The sequence below is a fragment of the Lepidochelys kempii genome, chromosome 5 (assembly GCF_965140285.1).
Source record: "Lepidochelys kempii isolate rLepKem1 chromosome 5, rLepKem1.hap1, whole genome shotgun sequence".
NCBI lineage: Eukaryota > Metazoa > Chordata > Testudines > Cheloniidae > Lepidochelys > Lepidochelys kempii.
In genome coordinates, this window is record NC_136384.1 from 5117627 (window position 1) to 5133365 (window position 15739).

At 46.7% G+C, this 15739-nt stretch overlaps 1 protein-coding gene across 4 annotated transcripts in view; it reads right to left on the bottom strand.

The window, feature by feature from the left end:
• UBAP1 (ubiquitin associated protein 1) overlaps positions 1 to 15739 on the bottom strand; it is a 56846-nt gene continuing 41107 nt past the window's right edge. For 2 of the 4 annotated variants that reach the window (XM_073343396.2, XM_073343395.2), the window contains 5 exons: positions 12896 to 13798; positions 7034 to 7069; positions 6256 to 6456; positions 3573 to 3674; positions 1 to 1282 (listed from right to left, as the gene is read on the bottom strand). In XM_073343396.2, the coding sequence (XP_073199497.2) occupies positions 1142 to 1282; positions 3573 to 3674; positions 6256 to 6456; positions 7034 to 7069; positions 12896 to 13798 (1383 nt within the window). In that variant the 3' untranslated portion in view covers positions 1 to 1141. The other 2 variants (XM_073343397.2, XM_073343398.2) reach the window with 2 other exon arrangements.

Sequence of the window (15739 nt, forward strand, 5' to 3'; positions counted from 1 at the left end):
TTCCATTTTAGGGTTTTATTAGGAGTTTTCTGCAGAATCAAAATATTTAGCAAATTAAAGATTCATCAAGAAACTGCGTATATTTTATGTATTTAGATCTTTAACAATGTACAACATAATACACTTTGAACTATCAAAACCAAACCAAAAAAAAACCTGATGTCTATTACTAGATGTTAGTGAATATGTAACTAAAGCAGTGTGAAAAAATGAAACGAATGCAGTGAGTATATTGTTTGTATTTAAAGAAAGTGCTTGAAAGATGAACCCCCTGCTTCACACTGACTATCATTTAAAACAGACCATCAACTGATTTCCTAGGAGGGCATTTGTTTAAGTAACCTATAAACCTGGAGGGGAGAGATTGCAGAGGCCCAGCTCTGACCTCTTCGGTTCAAGGACCAGCCACTGGGTGTGAGTCCAGCTAGAGTTCAGAGCTTACCTGTTGTGAAGAAACTCTGTTTACACACCACTCAAGCACTGGACACCTATGTCTGGCAGAAGTGTGTGGCAGAAGGGCCAAAAACAAGAGGGAAAGGAACAGCTTCTCTCTTTATGCATAGTGACAGGTTAGAAACCAGTGTTCCACTAAGTTACAGACTAATTTTCAACCCAATACAAATAAAAGTCCATTGCACTAAAGGTCAACTTCAGTTAATCTGAACTGTGATACAGTCAAGTGTTTCAGTAAAGCTGACACCATGAAAGCAGCTTCAAAGAACCAGAGCATTCTTGTTTCAAACCCAACTTTGTATTCCTCTGTCCAAGTCCAGTGCAATAGTGAGGCGGGGGGGGGGGGGGGGGAAATACTTCCAGCTTTGTCTATGTACAATTCCAGTAGTGCTTGGGCAGTCTAAACTCTTCGTGGCCAAACCAGAAAAGGAAACCTAGGAAAGGGCACTTTCAAAATTTAATTTAAGAAAGGAAGTTAACTCCTCTCAATGGGAAGAGTGCGCTGGAGTGACGCACACAGATGGGCTCAGTCAGTCGCATTCTCCAATGTACACGAAACGCAGAGCTTCTTCCCAAAGAGAGAGCACATCACACGCTCTGGCTGTGAAGATGACAGCGGTCTGGTTACGCCGGCAGACTGCCTTCTCCTGGAGGTGCTCTCCATTATTCTCCAAGAACCCCAGTGTTTTCAGCTGGCTCCAGCACGGGCCATTAGATCTTCCAAAGCATTGTCCTGGTCATTGTTATGTAATAATAAGACCTCCTTAATGTCCTTCAGTTCAAAGCCCATTTCTTTAAATTTACTCATTAGCTGGAGAAGTTCTGTTGTCTAGAAGAGAGAGAGAGACATTAAGTGTTTGAGAAGGGGAAGGTTCCCGGAAAGGCTCAGCTTTGATTCAGGGGATGCTGACGGGGGCTGGGAATGCAATGCAGAGCGGGTCTCCTGCCACTGGCCAGAATGGGGGCTGCTCAGTTAATGGCCAAAACTCCCAGCTGCCCTAGATAAACCAAAAAGAAAAGGAGTACTTGTGGCACCTTAGAGACTAACCAATTTATTTGAGCATAAGCTTTCGTGAGCTACAGCTCACTTCATCGGATGCATCCGATGAAGTGAGCTGTAGCCCACGAAAGCTTATGCTCAAATAAATTGGTTAGTCTCTAAGGTGCCACAAGTACTCCTTTTCTTTTTACGAATACAGACTAACACGGCTGCTACTCTGAAACCTAGATAAACCAGTTCAACCGCACTTGTTTAAAGGATGCACACTGAACGGCATGGCAGCCGTTTGGCTGTCCTCGTTATCCACCTTCAAAACCCTCCTTTGCCTTTGTAATCTCTACAGAAAGCTGCACAACGATTAGACGGCTGGTGTCAGAGACCACTGCCCATCACAGTTGACCTACACTGCCTCACTGTTTCCTTGTACTCCCCCATCAATCTGGCTCGCCATCTATTGTCTCTCGATTCCGACTTCGACTGCTAGCTCTTTAGACAGTTCTGTGTTCAGACAGCATCTAGCACAATGGGGGGGCTGATCTAGGACCAGGGCTCCTAGGCACTATGGGAAGAAGAAGAAGGAAACCAGCAGGCAATGATGCTTGGGCTGCAGTGCGTCTATTATGCATCACTAACTTCTGCTGCGTGAATTAACCATTTGAGGCTACAGACCATTGTTGGGGCCTACACAGTCTCCATCGAGAGTTAGGGATCAGTCCCCAACATGCCCTTCACTGAGGCCACCCTGCAGCCTGCTGGTTTCACGCCTTACCCATGGATTGGCCAGAACCAGTCTGGACCCCGCACTGGCCATGTAGGCCAAAGCCCGCCCTTTCAGTTTCTGCTGCCTCCAAAGGTTGTCTCAATTTGAAGTTGTGACCATGCTTGTTAGAAGCTAAAGGCTCATGGGGCTGAGTCTGGGAACTGTAGAACTGCCCTTGCTATCACATGGCTCTTCAGAGTGTATGGGACGTTAGTGGGATCACCCCAGTTTCCAGGAGACAGGTGGCCAACAACAGCACGACCACAACTGGGAGCCCCGAGTCTCAGCAGACACCAAGGACTGACAGAAGGAGGAGACATCTGAATTGTGAATTCGCATAAAGTTGTTTCATTTGCAACCCACGTCCCTAACAAGTCCCCTGGCTTCCCCTCCTCCCACCAAACTTGTGTAAGCCTTTCCCAAAGGGGGTGTCATCTAAGGACTGGCTATTTCCTGGGTTTGGGTGAAGCTGGTTCTGTCACCAGGTTTGCAGGAGGGGCTGAGTGCAGATTCCTTCCTGCAGCCAAGTCCACGCCGCTCCACATCTGCCATGCCAGGAGCTGCCCCTCGTGCTTGCCTGACCCTTCTTCTGCCAAGTCCCATTCCCATCCTGAGTCCAGGAAAGAGCAGGGGGGGTCCGCATGTACCAGCCGCACAAGCTAAAGAGGGAGCGCGGGCACTGAAGGACCAGTGACTATGTGGAGCAGATGGGTGGGGTGAGGCTGGCTGCCTAGTCTTGCTGTCAAAGCTGTAAGTCAGGAGACAGCTCATTTTAAAGAGGGAATGGTACAGTAAAGGGGGCACAGGGCACAAGCTGAGGGCCCAGCCTCACCCTTGAAGTGCTCAGGACATGAGCCCCAGGACCTCAGTGCAGCGTTTGGAGAGTGAATGCAATGATCCTTAGCACCCGGGAGATTAAACACCAACCCTTCTTACAGTCAGCTTCCCAGCTTCACAGGAGCCAAGTCTCTGGCATTGAAACAAAATCAGAGTTTCAAATAATTTACTGCTGCTGAAATCAGTCCTTTGTGACATCGGCTGCAGCAAACAGTTGGTGCCACAAATGGCTAGAGGACTTCAAGCAAGGCAGCTGGAGCAGCTGAGCTCTCAAGGCAGGTCTCCTCTTTTCATGCAAACACTGCAGTAGCAAAAATAATGGAAGTGGCTGACATTCAGAAGTGGAGGAAACAGTTCTGTAATCGGAGCAGAACTGCTCCCAAACCAGAGGTTTCTCAATGGCCGAACAGGCATTCGCTCGACTTCCATGGCGAGAGATGCTCTCTGAAAGTCAGTGAAATAACCCGGCCGCCACAACAGAGCAAAGCACCTCCCCTTGGCATGGAACCAGGACAGCCTCACCTTCTCCTCTGAACACTGGTACATTTCCAGAGCTGCTTCGACAAGGAGAGGATTGAAGCCCTTCTCACAAAGCTGGCTGTGTGCAAACAGATAATCAAGAACCTGTGGGGGAAAAGGTAAGATGGGAGAGTGGAACTCACCACTAGGCTACTCACCCGTGCACCACAGCCCACTGACAGGGCTTCACTAACTGCTTGGAGAAAGTCCTTCTTGTTGGGACTAACAGGTTCTCAGCAAGGGAACTTGTTTAGAGAAGCTGAACTAAACTCTTTTGGCCTTTCATTCTCTCCCTCCCTGAGCTTTGGTTTTCACGCTTTCAGCCAGAAGCCCTCTATAAATTAAAGGCTGGTCATTCTTTTGCCTTTTAACGCAGATACAATTCCTGCCGTCAACCCTTTTTTCGGAAGTGGCTAGTACTTCTGCACAGCAACTATTTTAACACCCGGCTGAGGGTTCAGTGATCAAGATGAAAAGCCTTTTGAATCCTGGTTTCCCCACAGACTTCAGGGAGCTGATCCAATCTGAAAGCGGTCGCACCTTCTGAGATCAGTTCAGCTTACTGGATGCTCTGCTGAGACAAGAGCCAAATTCACGGTCCATTTTGGTCAATTTCACGGTCATAGGATGTTAAAAATAGTAATTTTCATGATTTCAGCTATTTAAATCTGAAATTTCAGGGTATTGTAACTGCAGGGGTCCTGACCCAAAAGGGAGTTGTGGGGGTAGTCATCAGGTTATTGCAGAAGGGAGGGAGATCACAAGATCGCCACCCTTACTTCTTTGCAGCTGCCTGCAGAGCTGGGCCCTCAGTCAGCAGCTGCCGCTCTCTGGCCGCCCAGCTCTGAAGTTGGACTCTTCATAACTTGGCACCTCATGCAGTCTCCAGAAGTCACGTACACCAAGAGTGCCAATTCTTGAAGTACACAGAGCAGTATAAACAAGTCACTGTCTGTAGGAAATTTTAGTTTGTCCTGACTTCGCTGGTGCCTTTTATGTAGCCTGTTGTAAAACTAGGCAAATATCTGTATGAGTTGCTGTGCCCCCTGGAAAACTCATGCGTACCCCTGAGGGTCTGCAAGCCCCTGGTTGAGAACCCTGCTCTAGAGCACAAGGATGCTTTAAGTTCGCCATCGGCTGGAAAGAAGATGAGTCACTCAAGCAGCCAATACAAAGTATCCTTTCTACCAACTGCAAGCACTGATGGGCCACTAAACGCATCCCCCTCCGTGCTCTGGGTGGCTAGGGAGACGCTCTGAAGAGGGCACAGAGCAACTGTGAGAATAAGGAAAATTTGGCAGCATTCTTCCCCTATTCGTCTGGGTAGAAACATTTTCTGGGTCTGAAACGCATCCAGACTCGGAACTGCCACTTCCCTATGCAGTGAAGCGAGCTCTGTGCCCTCATTTTAGCAAGCGCCGTTCTGAGGCCATTTGCACCATATGCTGTGGGGACTGAAGAACGCCACACACTCAAAAGAGCCAGCTGCTGCATCACTGCGAAAGCCAGCATGCGTCATCTGTACCCATCAAATCCTTCGGGGCCAAGACTAAGTTCCCGCTAAGCTGTGCGGCCAACACATCAGCCTATTAAGGGCTGCGGCAGGGAGAGATGCCTCTCCCCGCCGGCTCCAGCCCAGCCCCGGACCTGCTGCGGCCAGGGGAGTGGCGCCCCTCCCCCAACCCAGCCCTGGCCCGGACCTGCCGTGGCAAGAGGTGCCTATGATGTGGCCCCAGCCCAGCCCTGGCCCTGCCGCAGGAGGGGCGCATACTCCCCGCCCCGCCAGCCCAGGTGCTGCTGCGGGGAGAGAAAGCTTGGGGGAGAGGCGGGAAGAGTCCCAGGGCAGCCTGCACCCCAAACCCTTCATCCCCAGCCCGCACCCACAGCCGGAGCCCTCACACCCCTGCAGCCCAACCCTCTGCTCCAGCCCTGAGCCCCTCATCCCCAGCCCCACCCCAGAGCCAGAGCCCTCACTCTCCCACACTCCAAACCCCTCGGCCCCAGCCCTGCAACGTGAATTTTGTTATGTGCACCAATATGGAGGTGATGAGTGACACACCACCTCCATATTGGTGCACATAACAAAATTCATTCCACACGTGGGTGGGAAAACTTAAAAGGGAACACTGGGCCAAGATCTCCCAAACAGTGAGACTGCATAAAAGCCTTCAGTGCAATAGCTGCAGGCACCCGTAACTGCAGTTGGCCCAGAAGCTGTACACAGAATCAGCCTCTTTACCTAGGTACTTGTGTGGCTTTCACCCCCGTTGTATCTGAGCAAGGCGAAGGTCCATGCTAAAGCTCCTCACTTGAAGTCTAGATCTCCAAGCCCAGCCTCTCTCCCCACAAAAGAGGAAAGGCCACGTGTGGTTCAGGGCCTGCCCCGATTTCAGAACAGTGGACAGGAAGCATTTCTAGGCTGGTGCCAACCTAAGGAATGTCTCATGTCTGAAGCCGCCACTGGCTGCGGCCAATGGACACACTTTCCCTGTAGCCAGTTCACCTGGTACTAGTGACACCCACACTTCAGCTCCAAAATCCATTCCCAGTTAATCTGCAAATTACGGCAAATTCCAGGCCTCCATTAGGTCCTAAGCGTTTTGGTTTTTGTAAGGCCATGGGGTCCACACTACTGACAGAGATGGCTGCATCTCTGGAGCTCCCACTCCTTTGCAAGAGCTCGTACCTGTTCTATATTCTGTCCTTTCTTCTTCATGGCTGTCATGACATCGTCGTAAGAGTATCCCATGTTGACGACTGTTTCCACACACTGCCTCTCACTGGCGGACAGGGTCTGCAGCATGTCTGAGTACGTGGGGCCGCTTGACCATTTAGTGCAGCTGGTATTACTGGGCACTTTACACACTGTGAAGTTTTGGTGCGTTATCTAGGAATGGAAAGCCAAGCAGAAATGAGTGGTGATACATCTCTATCCCAGCACCATGCCTCTTCCCTCCCTGGCCAGTGTAGGACTACTCTTTACAGAACTCGGAGGGAGTTATCTCATCTCGTTTGAAATGAACAGAGCTGGGCTTCCCACACTTCCTTTGGGAGACCAATCACTGTTGGGATGAAACTGAGCAGTGGGGTACAAAAACATTCCCTCTGCTCCCAATGATCTCTTCTAGGATCACCCTAGGCAGTTCCTCACCCGATATCCCCTTCTACTTTGAAAGATACTAGATCTACGTCTACTAATTTAGCCAAGCTCTGTCATCATGAGATGACAGCCAGCTAGAGAGAGTAGGTAACAAAAAGAGCATTTATGAAATAAGCAGAATCAACTCTTGGCCCTACAAAGGTACAGATGACCACACCCATGTGCTGACCACTTTATTGACCGTCAGTACACTCTTAGGAGCCATTCATTGCTTCCTTCACACAAAAGAACATTACCAATGTATGGGTAATTTAGGAATGTACTATGCAACATACCAACTTATGTAGGTAATTTGGGAACTTACCATAGGGAACTCTGATTCCTTGTAGTCTCTCTGTACCTGTAAAAACAACAGATGAATGAGAAGATTGAAGAGCTGTCTACTATACTGACAAGCAAAGTTCCTAGTGAGAAGGGGGCCTGGAAGGACAGAGCCAGGAAAGATGGGTAGAGGAGCAACAATTGCCATACTGGGTCAGACCGTTGGTCCATCTAGTACACACCTGTCATTGACAACGAAACATAAAACACCTTGTAGTGGAGAATTACGGAATAGCCTACCCGTAAGAAGAAAAGGAGTACTAGTGGCACCTTGGAGACTAACCAATTTATTTGAGCATAAGCTTTGGTGAGCTACAGCTCACTTCATCGGATCCATACTGTGGAAAACACAGTGAGATTTATATACACACAGAACATGACAAAATGGGTGTTACCATACACACTGTAACCAGAGTGATCACTTAAGATGAGTTATTACCACCGGGGAGGGGGAGAGAAAACCTTTTGTAGTGATAATCAAGGTGGGCCATTGCCAGCAGTTAACAGGAACATCTGAGGAGCAGTGTGTGTGTGTGGGGGGGGGGGGGGTGGGAATAAACATGGGGAAATAGTTTTACTTTGTGTAATGACCCATCCACTCCCTGTCTCTATTCGAGCCTAAGTTAATTGTATCCAGTTTGCAAATTAATTCCAATTCAGCAGTCTCTCGTTGGAATCTGTTTTTGAAGTCTTTTTGTTGTAAGATAGCGACCTTTAGGTCTGTAATCGAGTGATCAGAGAGATTGAAGTGTTCTCCGACTGGTTTATGAATGTTATAATTCTTGACATCTGATTTGTGTCCATTTATTCTTTTACGTAGAGACTGTCCAGTTTGGCCAATGTACATGGCAGAGGGGCATTGCTGGCACATGATGGCATATATCACATTGGTAGATGCGCAGGTGAACGAGCCTCTGATAGTGTGGCTGATGTTATTAGGCCCTGTGATGGTGTCCCCTGAATAGATATGTGGGCACAGTTGGCAACGGGCTTTGTTGCAAGGATAAGTTCCTGGGTTAGTGGTTCTGTTGTGTGGTGTGTGGTTGCTGGTGAGCTACTGCTACTCTTAATCCTACCCGTAAGAGATGTTTCTTCCCAACCTGTCAGTCAGCAGATGGCCCAAAGAGGGAGGATTTATAGCCCTTCTCAGAATAATTCTAAAATATTTTAACCTAATGTAATTGTGGCTGCTAATTATCCATACAAATGTCCAATAGATTGCTAAAGCCTACTAAACTCTTGACCTGCCTGATGGCTTGCAGCAGAGATCCACGAGCTGAGTTTGTGCTGTGTACAAGTATTTCCCTTTATCAGTTTGAGGCTATTGCCGACAGATTTCACTGAATGTCCCTCTGCGTTTGGATTATGAAGGAAAGTAAAAGGGACACCCAGCAATTTCTCTTCTCTCACATTCAGCATTTTGTTCTCTTTCATCACCCCTTACTGGTCTTCTCAAACTAACCTAGCCCATCATTTCTACTCACTAGGCCTCGGACTACTTCGGTGGCCCATTTCTGTATCCCTTCGGCTATATTCTCTTCTGAGTTGTCTACAACTGACTGCAGTAATCTAGCTGAGAGCATGAGAGAATTTCAGTATTTTCTATCCATCCCATTTTCGATGCATCCAAACAAGGCCTGCTTTTTGACTACTGTGATGGGGCAAGGCCAGATGGCTATAGAAAAGTAGTGGGAGATAGATATATTAGCTCCAGGCTAAACAAATCCCTGGTACCAGGATAAGTGAAATGGCAGCTGCTCCAGGTCAATTAAGACATCTGGGGCCAATTAAGAACTTTCCAGAAGGCAGGGAGGACGCTAGGTTGATTGGGACACCTGAAGCCAATCAGAGGCTGGCTGAAACCAGTTAAAAGTTAACTCGTTAATGTTTTTCTTGTGGGTGTGGGAGCAGGACACGGATTATAACTGGAGCTAAGAGGAAGTCACCATATGAATTCCCTCTTCAGAAAGCTTTTTCCCTGCAGCTTCCTCTGACCAGAGGGCTTACAGCCATTTGGAGACATGTAAGTTCAGAGATTTCAAGCAGAGATTTGCTTGGCTAGGGAAAGCATTGTATATTAGCACATTGCATTCTCCATAGCCCTTACTACTGTGCTGAAGCCACTGATAATCCTGGACTGCATCCGGCCCACACTCCAGCCAGATCTGGCTTACATAAAAGCATTTAAATAAGAAAGCCAATGAGCAGCACCCAACTCATGGAGGTAGTTCGGTTTCATTGCACTTGTTCCAAACCAGCCATTCCAGCCTCAGACGCCCCAAGAGAATGTGACTTTACAGTTAGTCATAGTTGAGATCACTTCAGTGCTGGTGGGACTGTAAGTGGATTCTCTTCTGGGAGCAGATACTTGTTAGAGAAGGCTCGTGTGTTCGGATACTGATTTGTCCCAGAATGTCTGATTTCTGTGGGGCAACAGTAGGTCAACTTAATTAATGGTACATCCCAGAGCTGCTTAATCTTGGGGGGAGGCAGGAGACATGAGAAGAGGGGAGTTGCTCCTCATCCTCCCCCTCCGCAAAAATATTCCTAACCAAAGGAGGAAACTAAAACTCCAGAGTAAACTAGTGAGAAAGAAACAAGTGAACACCATTCACCACACTCACCAACCTCCACTTCTATAAACCACAACCCTATGTTTAATGTACATACAGGATTGTGGCTTAGCACTTGCCCTGTGCATGCTTTGACAATACTGTTGCCTTATTCCATGCAGGCTGGAAACCACAACAAAGATCAGATAGGAAGTCCACTGAAAGAATAGAGATATAATTATATACTGAATTTTTGATGTTATCGATAGCCCAACTGTCAATACCCACATGCTAAGCAGCATCACGTAGAAAGAGCACACATCACAAAATGAAGCCTGCATGTCATTTGTCAGCGCTACACCCAGATCCATTTAATTTCAATCCATTAGTCCTCACAAGCAGTTTTTCTATTTGTCTTCTTGCCTACTTTGTATAAACTGAATTGTGAAGATCACCAATTGTCAGACACTAGATGACATCCAGCAGGGCAGAGGCCAAGAAGTTCAGCATCTAAAGATCTAAACTCAGAAGAGGAAGCCCCTTTTACAACAAAAGGCAACTTGTGTAGTTTCAGGTAAGTCCCAGTTTTAAATGACCAATATTCTTGTGCAACCACCATAAAAATCTAGTCTCTACTGGCAGTTATTAAAATGTTAACAAGTCACGCCAAATCCAAACCACCAAAGTCAATCTCGACTACAGGAAAAGAAGTTGTGACAGGACACCATGACACACGTGGATGATCCTGACGCTTCCCAAATGGGGCAGACAGTCCGACTAAAGACGGACAGGAAGAGGCTCTGTATGGACATTTTAACCCAGATGTCAAGAGCTGCTCTTAATAGAAGAAACCTTCAAAATTACCTCAGACGACCCCTGGCTTTCATCCGCACAACCATGATCTTCTGATGCTCGGGACTGAATTCTGTATTTAGTTATGGTTTCAGAGTAGCAGCCATGTTAGTCTGTATACGCAAAAAGAAAAGGAGGACTTATGGCACCTTAGAGACTAACAAATTTATTTGAGCATAAGCTTTCGTGAGCTACAGCTCACTTCATCGGATGCATTCGGCATCCGATGAAGTGCGCTGTAGCTCACGAAAGCTTATGCTCAAATAAATTTGTTAGTCTCTAAGGTGCCACAAGTCCTCCTTTTCTTTTTGTATTTAGTTATAAAATTAAACAAGAGTATATTTCCCAAGTCCTTAAGACCGTAACATGGGAATCCAAAAAATCCTCCAGCTTATTGTTAAGACTAGAAATTCGAGACAGGAGAGCCCAGTTACATCAGCTTACCTCTTTCTCAGCTCTAAAATACTGTTCTCAACAGCATTTGTCCCCTACGACTTTGTCCAGTCTAGTGTTAAGTGTCTCAACTAAGGAGACGTCCATGCCCTTTCCTGGGAAACAAGTCTCAAGTTGGGAAGCTTTTCTTGCTATTCAATCTAATTGTTGAACAATTTCCTTCATTTCAGTTCACAAGTCCTTATCCTCCTTGAAGCATCCTACAGAACGCCTGCCTCCTTGGGGCTTGCGAGGATTTCTCTAGTGTAGATGGGCCCAGTGACGGTCACATCTCACCAACTCTAGCTGCTCAGCAGAGCCATTATTTAGATTTTCATCTTTCTCTTCTCAAGCTCTCTAGAGCCACAGGATATTCTGCCTGAGCCATGTGTGAAGAAGATAAAGCTATCACAGCCACATGATTTGATGAATGATGCTCTCTAATAAGAAACAATATTCAGAGCAATGACTGCTCACGGATGGGTTGGACATATTTTCTTTTCCGGCTGCTTTCTGGATTAACAGCATTTGCCTTCAGCCTCTGCACAATGCTAATTTTATTGCTAAAGGTAAAACTCATCACTTTTGCTGTGCCCCAAAGACTACTTATTTTCCAAAATGCTGGGTTTCTGTAGTAGCATTATGCGTGCCTATGCCTGCCAGCTGATTTATGGGCTTTGGTTTCAAGGCTGTATGTATTGACTGCGGTAGAATGATCAGCAAAAGGCAAGTATTCCTCAAGGGCTCTCCACCCCTTTGTTTGGGTGTGTGCTAGGTCACTTGCTCTCTGACATCCTACAACGCCTTTGAGTGGAGAATGTATACCAGTGTTACCATGACACCAAGATGTAATGTTTTATATTGAACATGAGGGGTCTCCCCGCCCCCTACCTTCAAACCCTTCCCTGCAATAGGTAGGGTTGAGATTTTCAGAGCCAACTATGGGATCTGAATGTCCAATTTCCATTCGTTTTAATGGGAACCGGATGTTCAAATCCCTTTGGTTCTTTGAGAAAGTTACGCCTATGTTTTGAAGGGAAAAGGAACAGATGGGATAAACCAAGTTTGCTTCTTCCCTTCAAGCTGTGCTGGACTGAAATGGTCTCCGACCTCTAGGCCAGAACCAATGTTTAGAAGCATGACAAAGTAGTTCTAGAACTCCGAGCACAGGAAATATCTAACTTATTCCAAGCACTTTCGGCACGGGTTCAGGCCTGAGAAAAGCAGGTACCAGATTTCAGACAAGTGTTATTTTAACTCAAATAAAAACCCACCGTTGTGTTTGGCGGGGATGCTGGAGCGAAGAACATTAAAAAGAGTGGCTGCCAGTTTATTGTACCGGTCAGCACTGAAGCACACAGCTCTACAAGGGAAGTGGAGATACTTGCACTGCCAGGGTCTGTAGCAGGGCTACATCAGTCTCTTGAGCGATAAGCCAGATCACTTGTAGCAGCTTGATAAAGTCATCTGAAAATGTCCTGCATGGGGATGCCACGTCTCAATACTGACTGTCCTCGGATGTGCCTAACACAAGCATTTCAACTGAATGTTTGCTTAAAGAATTTGATTAAATCCAGCATGGTAGCTTAGAAATGAATGTCTCAGTTTGGGGTGAACAGCCAGAACGTATGAGAATATAGCAGCGAAAAATCTTACTAGAGCCTTAAACCCAAGGTGCCCAAGATCTCTTACCATGAATACCTCTAGCAACTTGCCAGGAGCCAGAAAACACCTCATGGGCCTAAAGTGAATTAGATTACAGCTGTCTACATCCAAAACAGTGACATGTGATCTTCTGAGACTAACTCCCAGCATCCAATGTTTCCTCTTTAGCTGATCAGTTTTCCATTTAGATCAAGACAGAGCAATGCATGAGAAGACATGTATTGTCAGCAGACCACATCCGAGTATTAAATCAAAGGAAGCTACAGGATGCATTTTAGAAATATGAGTCACGTTCACCTTCCCCTTGAACACCCCAAACCTATCTTAACGTGTTGAATCCTTACCTTAGTTGCTGTGTTTTGAGATGATTGTTCTTCTGTACAAGGTGTTGACACAGATAAGGAAGGCAGCCTGGATGAAGAGGATAATGTTGATGTCTCCATTCCACTGTCCACATTTAAAGCAGAAAGTCCAACAACTTGATGTCCGTTGAGTTCACTAGCCTTACTGGGAGAGCAGGCCTGTAAAGAGCCATTTTGGAGACAGGTAGCGCTGTGAAAAGTGCTTGTGAGCTTTGACATTTTCTGATCGCTCTCATCTGAGTCGAGCTTGGGAAAGGAGAGAGATTTGATATTGCTCACTGACGTGATGGGGGAGAGGGACACTTTGGAAGACAGGGACATCTTTTCACAGTTTTCCAACTGTGGTAAAGTGATAAAGCCATTGGGTTTGTGAAGGGGCTTGAAGTCCAAGGTAGCCCTTTCTATGGATGCCAGAACTTCCTGATCTTGTAACGCAGATTCCGGCCCTACTTTGGGCAAGTTATTCTCCAACAGTTGGGTGACAATTGGCCCAGTCGTACCAACGTGAATTTCAAGAATATTTTTCAGTTCTTCTTTTTCATCAATAGTTTTTAGCTCCAGATTGTCAAATGGGTCTTCTTCACATTCAAAATCTGCTGGGTTGAAGTCTGCCTTTGGGTAAGGCGGACTAAGGACCTTTTGCTTTATGGCACTGCTGTTGGCAGGGGTGGGAGTAAGAATGTTATTGTGCTGTAGACTAGCGAGAATAGGGTTAATGGGAAGTGGCAGAGCTTCAGAGAAGCCCATTTTGCTGTTGTTGTCTGAAGCAGCCTTGGAATTAGCTATTGCTTGCGCAGCCTTTTGCTCTGCTTCTCTCTGAGCTGCTTGGATTTTTTTGATGTCTTCCGCCCACTCAACAGTTCTCTTTTCCAGGGAGAAGTCATACTGTAAGGAAAAACGAGATTCAAGGGTAAGGAACACAGTCACTACTTTATGACGGCATCATCATCCCATATGTAGCAAGGAACATGGAGTAACAACTTAGGGGTATTACCCAAGGGGTGGGGAGGATTTCTCTTAACTAATATCTCTGCTCACCTACAGACAAGCAGAAGACATTCTTTGTGCCTCTAGAACAGGGGTTCTCAAGCTTCATTGCATCAAGACCCCTTTCTGACAACAAAAATTACTACATGACCCCAGGAGGGGGGACCGAAGCCTGAGGCCACCCTGGGAAGAGTGGCCAGAGCCAAAGCCTAGTCCCCAGCACCCCAGGTGCGGGGGCCAAAGCCATAGCTCAAGGGCTTCAGCCTCAGGCGGGGGGCCTGTAACCCTGAGCCCTGTCACAAGGGCTGAAGTCTTCAGGCTTGGACTTTGGCCCTAGGTGATGGGGCTCGGGCTTGGCCTTTGGCCCCAGCAAGTCTAATGCCAGCCCTGGCGACCCCATTAAAAAGGGGTCGTGACCCACTTTGGGGTCCCGATCCACAGTTTGAGAACTGCTGCTCTAGAAGCTAACCTTGGCTATATGCCAATGGATATATTCTATTCCTCCTTTCCACATGATTTTGCTTAAAAACTGTTACGAAGATGAACACAATACCACAGCACCTATCTCCCACAGAAGAGAGCATGCGTAGAGTAGAAATCAAGCACACTACTCAACGGTAGATCTCTACTATGCTCTAGCTTCAGGATTTGCTGGTAGGCTGCAGATTCCCCTGTTGATGAATTGGCCACGAGCCACACAAGAATAGAGTAGATTCTGGATTACTGCATCGCTGGAAACATCATGGAATTTTTTACCTCTCTTCAGAAGAGGTTAAAGTCCATAGCAGAGTTTAGTACCCAACAGAAAGAAGAGGTACTAACCTACGTACTGCCAGTTCTGCCAAGTCAAGAACCCAGCAAAGGAGTCATAAAACTGAAAAGGAGGACTTGTGGCACCTTAGAGACTAACCAATTTATTAGAGCATGAGCTTTCGTGAGCTACAGCTCACTTCATCAGATGCATATCGTGGAAACTGCAGCAGGCTTTATATATACACACAGAGAATATGAAACAATACCTACTCCCACCCCACTGTCCTGCTGGAGTAGGTATTGTTTCATATTCTCTGTGTATATATAAAGCCTGCTGCAGTTTCCACAATATGCATCTGAGGAAGTGAGCTGTAGCTCACGAAAGCTTATGCTCTAATAAATTGGTTAGTCTCTAAGGTGCCACAAGTACTCCTTTTCTTTTTGCGAATACAGACTAACACGGCTGTTACTCTGAAACCTGTCATAAAACTGAGACATTAGCCCCTAGCTTAGGGTGCGTTTTTCTACAGAGGCAGATCTGTGTCGCTATTACCAGCATGACAGGGTCCCCTGAGCTTTCTCACATTTTAATATGAGCACTTCCTTGGAAGTGCAAGCACAAGGATCAAATCTTACATAAACCTCTAGGCCAAATGCCGCCCATCCCCATATTCACACAGCACATATCACTGTAATAATCTTTCTACAAGGCATACCTCATGAGGTACCATTCGAAAACTAATAAATTTGCTGGTCAGTAGTATCATGCTGAAATGTACACAGCAATGTGATCTGTAAAGTTATGAACACAAGCTGAAATGACTGAAATGTGTTTACCAGGCAAGTCTGGGGAGGGAGCAAACCTGTTTCTCAAAGACAAGCTGGCGCCTCTAGCCAGGTGTCATCAAAGTTGACTGACGATCAATCACCAGTCAAGTGGCCATTCTTTGGCAGTGAAGGGGGGCAGGAAAAGATTGAGACTCCACGCCTCCACCCTCACAGCTGGAAGGAACTTTAACTGGGATAACCCTCAGGAAAATGCATTTCAAAGGGTGACTGGACTATAAACTGAGGGTCAAAAACACC